Source organism: Moschus berezovskii, chromosome 7 (genome assembly GCF_049115385.1).
Source record: "Moschus berezovskii isolate FMDL1 chromosome 7, NW_MosBer_1.0, whole genome shotgun sequence".
Taxonomy (NCBI): domain Eukaryota; kingdom Metazoa; phylum Chordata; class Mammalia; order Artiodactyla; family Moschidae; genus Moschus; species Moschus berezovskii.
In genome coordinates, this window is record NC_142466.1 from 96,108,299 (window position 1) to 96,116,594 (window position 8,296).

Sequence of the window (8,296 nt, forward strand, 5' to 3'; positions counted from 1 at the left end):
GGAATCACCTGTCCCCACAGGAGCTCCCACTGTGCTGGGGCCTGGCTCATTTGCCTAGAACAGGTGGAAATGCATTGTGCAATCATGGGGTCCCACACCTCCTGGGCTGATGGACTCAGGGTGGCTTTGGAATGCTGGCTGTGCTGCCATGGCAGCAGGAAGCGGCTCTTTGGGGTAAAAGGACACCAGCTCCTCTCTCCCCGCTCCCTGTCGGCAGGCTCTTCTGGGTCAGTCATGCCCAGTCCTTATTGCAGAAAGCTAATGAGCAGGCACCACAGGGCTGGGGGAGCACAGAACAGGCCGGCACACAGCCTCCACCAGGGAGGGGAGTTCCTTGTCACTACCTCCTGTTCCCTCCCAACAAGGGCATTGTGGTAAAAGCACTTCATAAACTGTACTGTTTTAATTTTTTTTGCGTGTACACCTTAGAAGCATTAAATACATTCACATTGTGAAACCCTCCTCCCCATCCATCCCCAGAACTTCTTATCTTACAACACTAAAACCCCATACCCGTTAACCAAGTCCCCCTTCCTCCCATTCCCCAGCCCCTAGCACCCACCCCTCTGCATTCCACCTCTGTGTCTTTGACTACTCTAAGAACCTCGTGTCAGTGGACTCCGACAACATTCGTCCTTTTGAGATGGGCCTGTTTCCCTTAGCGTCATGTCCTAGAGGTCCGTCGTCTTGTAGCAGCTGACGGGATCTCCTTCCTGTTTGGGGCTGAGCAGCATTCCATCCATGCATACCCCACATCTGCTTTATTCACCCCCCAGTAGACACTGGGGTTGTCTCTCCCCTGCTGCATGAACAGGCCTGCTCTCGTCTCTGGTGCGTACGTGGCAGGTGTGCTCTGGGTCCAGGGGCCAGGCTAAGTGTGGTTTTTCTGGGGACATTCTGTAATGGAGAGATGCCACCTGTGCAGCAAAGGCGGGAGCCCCTCCAGCTTTGGCCGTGTCCACCCACAACCACCCACCCGTGGACCCAGAGATGAGAGCCCAGTGCTGCAGCTGAGGGCACAGTCCCCCAGAGGGTGGGGGCCTGAGCATGTGCATACTCAGCACATCTCACAGGAGCTTCTCTCACAGATGTCTTCTCTCACGCAAGAGTTGAGGTGGTAATAGTCCTGCAGCCCTTCCCCAGTGCTCCTATCAAACCCGAGCAGGTCTGCTGGCAACAGCTCCCTAACTCACCTCCATAGTCCCGATCCTGCTTCCTGACTCCAGGGCCACACGTGGCCTTGGCACCTTCCCTCAGTCCCCCCAGTCTGGATGCCTCCCCATCTGCCCTCGTCTTGGTGACCTTGACACTTTTGGAGAGCACTGGTCAGCGTTTCGTGGAATAACCCTCCATTTTGGGCATACCTGGTGTTTCTTGTGTTTAGATTGGGGTTGAGCATTTTGGGGAGATGACCTGTCTCAGGACATTCCTGTCTCAGGAATGTGGAGTCAGTGTGACTTCTTGGTTTTTGTTTTTTTGTTTTGTTTTGGGTGCATCCAGTTTTAGCATGTGGGATCTTCATTGCAGCATGCAGGATATAGTTCCCTGACCAAGGCTCAAACCCGGGAGCATTAGGAGTATGTAGTCTTAGCCACTGAACCTCCGTGTTATCCCCACACTCTGTGGTCAGTGGGAGCAGCCCATCCCAGGGGGCCAGGAGCTAAGCCCTAGCTCCTGGAGGGAGGGGTTGAAGAATTTGGGGGCCACATTCAGCCCCCGCAGTGGCTGACACTTATCTGTGGGCAATGTTGGGCTTCCCTGGTGGCTCAGATGGTAAAGAATCTGCCCTCAATGCAGGAGACCTGGGTTTGATCCCAGGTCAGGAAGATCCCCTAGAGAAGGGAATGGCAACCGACTCCAGTATCCTTGCCTGGAGGATTCCATGAACAGAGGAGCCTGGCGGACTACAGTCCATGGGATCACAAAGAATCAGACATGACTGAGCGACTAATGCTCTGAGGCTAAATAGACATGCAGTTCCCTCTTGCCCACTGACTTCTGTGTCCACCCGTGGGCCTTGCCTGCTGCGGTCACTGCTATGAGATCTCAGGCCCCTTTACGCATTCATAAGAATGGGTCAGGTGTAGGTGCAGTCATGGGGGCTCAGCCCTGCCTTGTTGGGGATCAAGGGCTGGAGGCTGAGTGGGCTGTAGGGTAGGGGGATGGAGCCAGCCTGGGACAGGCTGCCCGCCTGCCCAACCCAGGCCACCTGCCCCGCTCTGCATGAGTGTCCACACCCTTGCCAGGGCCCTGCTATAGGATCCAGCTGAAGCTGCCCACTGGGCCAGTCACCCCAGGAAACTTTTCCTCTCCTCCGAGCCACATGATCCCAACCATGATCTGCGATGGCGTCCTGATTCCTTCTTACGGATACAGGGTGCACCTGGCCTCAGTGCCCAGGTCTCTGCCTATGTGGACAGGCCGGCACTGGGCCTGGCTCTCTGTCACTTGTCTTCACAGTGTGATGCTGTCGCAGAGGCCCTGCCCTCTCTCTCAGTTGTGCTCACATACGGTGGCTCTGTGACCCCTGGGCCTTCGAGGCATCACAGGCCAGGGGATCTGGGGTCACGCAGGGACTTTGCACTCCAGCCAGACAGGTTACTTGAAAATGCGTTTCTGAGGACAGAGGCTGTGTCTCATCTGAGCCTCAAATACGAAGTGTCGTGTAAATTTGGCAATCTTTTGACATTAAACAAAGGCCTTTCTAGAATGTCAAGGTGAGAGTGACTCGCCAGCAAAGGAGAGAGAAAACGCTGAGCTTCTGAATCGCCAGCCCTGAGTCTCCTGGTGGGCTTTAGTGGACACTGAAGGGCAGCCACTATTGTAGCTGAGTTCAGCGAGAAAAATCAGCCTGCCCTAGTGGCCTCTGCACCCAGTTTTCCTTCTCTGCTGCAGGCTCTGGGGCCATCAGGCTGAGAGGGAGATGTCCCAGGCCCAGTGCTGCGGAGCATGGAGGAGCCTGCTCTGCTCTCTGCTACTCTCCCTGGTGGCTCAGATAGTAAAGAATCTGCCTGCAGTGCAGAAGACCCAGGTTCAATCCCTGGGTCAGGAAGATCCCCTGGAGGAGGGTATGGCAATCTACTCTAGTATTCTTGCCTGGAGAATCCCACTGACAGAGGAGCCTGCAGAGCTGCAGTCCATGGGGTCACGAAAGAGTCAGACACGACTGAGCAGCTAACCCTCCCCAGACACTCTGAGTGTGGCTCTCCATTTCCCTCAGTTCAGTCAGTCCAGTCGCTCAGTCGTGTCCGACTCTCCGCGACCCCATGAACCACAGCACGCCAGGCCTCCCTGTCCATCACCAACTCCCGGAGTACACTCAAACTCATGTCCACAGAGTCAGTGATGCCATCCAGCCATCTCATTCTCTGTCGTCCCCGTCTCCTCCTGCCCCCAATCCCTCCCAGCATCAGACTCTTTTCCAATGAGTCAACTCGTCGCATGAGGTGGCCAAAGTATTGGAGTTTCAGCTTTAGCATAAGTCCTTCCAATGAACACCCAGGATTGATCTCCTCTAGAATGGACTGGTTGGATCTCCTTGCAGTCCAAGGGACTCTCAAGAGTCTTCTCCAACACCACAGTTCAAAAGCATCAATTCTTCGGAGATCAGCTTTCTTCACAGTCCAACTCTCACATCCATACATGACCACGGGAAAAACCATAGCCTTGACTAGATGGACCTTGGTTGGCGAAGTAATGTCTCTGCTTTTTAATATGCTGTCTATTTCCCTAGCTGTGTTCATTTCTCATAAATGTAGATGTGAGAGCAGTGACTGCCTCCTCACGTGTCTTACTCTGTTTATTAACACTGTTTGCTCTCCTCCGGCGTTCACTGCGGCCTCGCTGGATTCACACACTGACATGCATCGTCCGTGTGCTGGGGTTCATGTGTGGGAACATGAGATGAGCTTTGGAGGCTGTGGCCTCTGGCCTCGTGAGGCTGGGAGGGCGGCGGGGAGTGTCAGGCTCGTTCATCTTCCTGTGCACAGAGGAGGCAGAGGAGCACTGCTGGCAAGTAGGTTGAGGTAGGGCGCTCCAAAAGGGAAGGAGGGGCTCAGACCAAGGCCCAGTGTGCTCTGAGTTAGTCTGTGGACTCCCCCCAGCCTGCAAAACCACACACTGCCCATGATGTCACCATGCTGCTGTGCAGATCTGTCCAGGGTCTAACCTGCCCTTGTACCACTTCCTCCTCCAGAAGCTCAGGGAGATGCCTTGTCACCATTCCCTGTGAGCTAGAGAAGCACCCAGCCCACCCCATGCCCACCGCTCTCATGTGTTTCACACCCACAGGGCCGGAAGTTTGTCTATGCCGGTTCCAACTCAGGTGTGGTGCAGGCCCCTGTGGCCTTCTGCGGGAAGCATGGCAGCTGTGAGGACTGCGTGCTCGCCCGGGACCCCTACTGCGCCTGGAGCCCGGCCATGGCCGCCTGTGTCACCCTTCACCAGACTGACGGCCCCAGCAGGTACCGTGCGCGGCATGCGGGCACCCTGCCCAGCCCCACAGCCTGACGCATGTGCACCCTGTAACCCGTGCCCCGTTGTCTTGCAGGGGACTGATTCAGGAAATGAACGGGGATGCATCCACTTGCCCTGGTAAGTCGCCCATCCCTGCCACCTCTCCTTTAGGGGCGGCTGGGTCTCCTAACCATTTCATGATGCTTTGCTGTTGTAGCATTTCGCATGTTTTGTTTTTCTTTCTCTACTTGGAACAGAGGTGGAGTATCTCGTGGCACAGACCCCCATGATGCTTCTCTGTCCCTTGTATCGCAAAACAGGATGCTGAAGCCATGCAGAGTGTGTTTACTGGAAGGCACTCTCATCCAAAACTTTGACATCCACTCTTGATACGCCTCTCTCTTCCACTTAGCTTGGGGCTACAACTCTTGTGGGGCTTCCCAGGTGGCTCAGTGGATAAAGAACCCACCTGCAATGCAGGAGATGCAGGAGACATGGGTTTGATCCCTGAGTCGGGAAGATACTCTGGAGGAGGGCATGGCAACCCACTCCAGTATTCTTGCCTGGAGAATCCCATGGTCAGAGGAGCCTGGGGGTCACAAAGAGTCGGGCACAGCTGAGCACACATGCATACACACCTCTTGTGAGCCGGAGGGAGGTGCTCAGGAGAGATCAGTTCCTGTTCCCCTTAGGTCATCCCACCACTGCCAGGAGGTCAGGCATGTCCCAGCTGAAGGCAGGTGTGCCCTGGGCTCCCATCCCTAACCTGACAGATGTCATCAGTTAATCAGGAGAGATCAGTTCCTGTTCCCCTTAGGTCATCCCACCACTGCCAGGAGGTCAGGCATGTCCCAGCTGAAGGCAGGTGTGCCCTGGGCTCCCATCCCTAACCTGACAGATGTCATCAGTTAAGACAGGTTTAGGAGGAGGGTGGCAAGTCCCACCGAGCTGCTAGCAGAAGTCTGACGTGTTTGACTTGGCGCCGCCACCAGAAGGCACAGCTGGCTGCCGTGCAGCCTCCCTGGCCTGGGGAATTCTCCTCCTCCCCCAGGGTTGCCACTGGGAGCTCATCTTTGCTTTTTGGTCACGCATGTCTTTATCTCCTTAGCTGTTCTGGAAGATTCCATGTTGCTCCACTGGGTGAAATTCTTGTGTCCTCTTGTACGTGTTGACCTATTTTTGAGAGAAGTATTGAGCGGGGTTGTTGATGCTGTGCACATTTATTTTAATGTTCCAGATAAAATTAAAGAAAGTTACCTGCAGCATTTTTTCAAGCATGGCGGCACAGCAGAACTCAAATGTTCCCAAAAGTCCAACCTGGCCCGGGTGGTATGGAAGTTCCAGAATGGCGTGCTCAAGGCCGAAAGCCCCAAGTACAGCCTAGTAGGCAGAAAGAACCTGCTCATCTTCAACCTGTCAGAAGGAGACAGCGGGGTGTATCAGTGCCTGTCGGAGGAGAGGGTCAAGAACAAGACGATCTTGCAGGTGGTGGCCAAGCATGTTCTGGAGGTCAAGACGGTCCCACGAACCACAGTGGCCTCTACCTCACTGGCCACACGGACAGAAGGTGATCGGATCACCCCCAGAGTGTCAGTGGGGCCCACCCCAGTCTCCTTTTCCCAGACCCCAGCCGTGCAGGTCACCACGCCGGGTGCTGTCCCCCCGCCGTCCAGCCCCGTGGCACCCACCAGTACGTCCTGCGAACCAAAGATCGTCATCAACACGGTCCCACAAGTCCACTCGGAGAAGACATTGTATCTCAAGTCCAGCGACAACCGCCTCCTCATGTTTCTCTTCCTCTTCTTCTTCGCCCTCTTCCTCTGCCTCATCTCCTACAACTGCTATAAGGGCTACCTGCCCGGACAGTGCTTGAAATTCCGCTCGGCCATGCTCCTCGGGAAGAAGAAACCCACGTCAGACTTCTCAGACTTTGAGCAGAGTGTGAAGGAGACGCTGGTGGAGCAGGGCAGCTTCTCCCAGCAGAATGGGGGACAGCCCAAGCCAGCCCTGGACACCGGCTACGAGACAGAGCAGGACACGATGGCCAGCCGGCTGCCCACTGATCGGGAGGACTCACAGAAGATCGACGAGCTCCCGGTCAGGGACCGGCCGTTCGACGTCAAGTGCGAGCTGAAGTTCGCCGACTCGGACGCGGATGGGGACTGAGGCTCCAGCCGCCCGCAGGGTCTTTGTGTTGCCAGTTCAGTGCCCCATCCAGTGCTGCGTAGGTAGCCGTCGTCAGCAAACCTCAGTCTTCTGTGTCTTTTCTCTTGGGTCGCGCTTGTGACTTGGTTTCTCTTTGTCCTTTTGGAAAACAGCGAGCATCGAGTCTGGCCTCCCTGGTCGGTGGGGCATTTGGAGTCGTGCCCGCAGGCTCACCCGCAGCCGCTCTGCGGCGGAAAGACGGCCAGACTGCCACTGGTCTGAGAAGAAGGGCCATGAACGTCTCCTCCTTGTAGCAGCCACTGAAAGATAATTTAATTCCAGATTGGAAATGACGTTTTAGTTTATCAGATTGGTAACTGTATCACCTGTTGTCCAGGTTGGCACGGACCTTTCCTTCCACGTCATTACTTTTTAGGATTTTGCTTTAATTATGTTGGCGTGTTGGGTCATTTTATTTTTTTAATTACTAAAGCAGATGTTTTAATATTTGGAAGATGTACATCTTCTGAATTTTGTTTATATTAGGATAAAGGTATGGCTTACGTTGCTTAAGATTCTCAGGGATAAACTTACTTTTGCTAAATGCATTCTTTTCCGCTTTTAGAAATGTAGACAAAATCATCTCTTGATTACACTTCTTTTTTTAATTATTCTTAAAATTTTGTTCCTTGAGGGAGGCACTGTTTTCAGAGATTTTCTTTCTGTACCTTTTTACTCTTGTCTTAGCTCTTTAGAGGAGAAGGCTATGGGGGACCATCTCACGACACTGGGCAGAGTTTGGAGGGAGGGACGGGCCCCAGCGTGCTCTGGATGGAGCTGGGCTGGCCCAGAGCTGAGAGGAGGAGCGTGTTACAATCTAATGCCCATGGCCACTGGTGAAAACCTCTTGTTCAGGCAGAATTTTCTCCAGGATGTTCTCCAGGATGTCCTGGTCATCTGAACATCTCCTTTTCCTTTTTCCTTCCATCTCATACTCTCCGCCTGCCCAGACTCTCTGTTTGGCCTAACTGAGCTGTCCACAACTGGAAAAGAGCTGGGTGGCCAGGGGGCAGCCAGGCCAATGACCACAGCCCCCCGGCCCCCACGTGCTGCTGCCGCAGACCTGCCATTTGGCACCATCTGTCAAGGTGCGAGTGGGCCGCACGGTCCTACCATCAGCGACGTCACACTCCACCTCCGGCTTTCCAGACACCCACAATAGGAGGCTTTCTTTCCGTGGCAAAGAGCAATAAACTCTGAGCGTGTGTGCCTGTGTGGCCAATGTCATCTTCCAGCATGATAGGATTTGACCGTTCTGGTGTAAACATTTGTGTTTTATAAGATTTACTTTGTTTTTATTTTTCTACTTTGAATTGTATACATTTGGAAAGTAACCGAATAAACAGAAGCTTATATCCTTGCTGCGGGCACGTGGTTCTCTGCGGCCCCCCCGCCGCCTCCCCGCGTGGCCTGGGCCCCTTTTCTCTCCTGTGCTTCATTCTCCTTCCCTGGCATGCAGTGCCCTCCTGATGACTTCTCCTCAGAGCCCTCTCTCTTTTCTGTCCTCTGTCTCGCAGCCTCATCTCCTCTGCCCTTCCCTCCTCCGGGGTCCTCTTCCCTGTCCTGTCTGGCCCCCGACTCATCTTCCTCTCCCCGAAGCCCCTGGCCGGCCTCGGGCCCAGGGCCTGACAGCCGC

The 8,296-nt window shown here is 54.6% G+C and overlaps 1 protein-coding gene across 6 annotated transcripts in view; it reads left to right on the plus strand.

The window, feature by feature from the left end:
* The window catches only part of SEMA4D (semaphorin 4D), a 120,389-nt gene extending 112,369 nt beyond the window's left edge, over positions 1 to 8,020 (plus strand). For all 6 annotated transcript variants that reach the window (XM_055427513.2, XM_055427511.2, XM_088838171.1 and 3 more), the window contains 3 exons: positions 4,291 to 4,463; positions 4,550 to 4,593; positions 5,693 to 8,020. In XM_055427513.2, the coding sequence (XP_055283488.2) occupies positions 4,291 to 4,463; positions 4,550 to 4,593; positions 5,693 to 6,621 (1,146 nt within the window). In that variant the 3' untranslated portion in view covers positions 6,622 to 8,020. The remainder of the gene's footprint in view (positions 1 to 4,290; positions 4,464 to 4,549; positions 4,594 to 5,692) is intronic.
* The last annotated feature ends 276 nt before the right edge of the window (positions 8,021 to 8,296 follow it).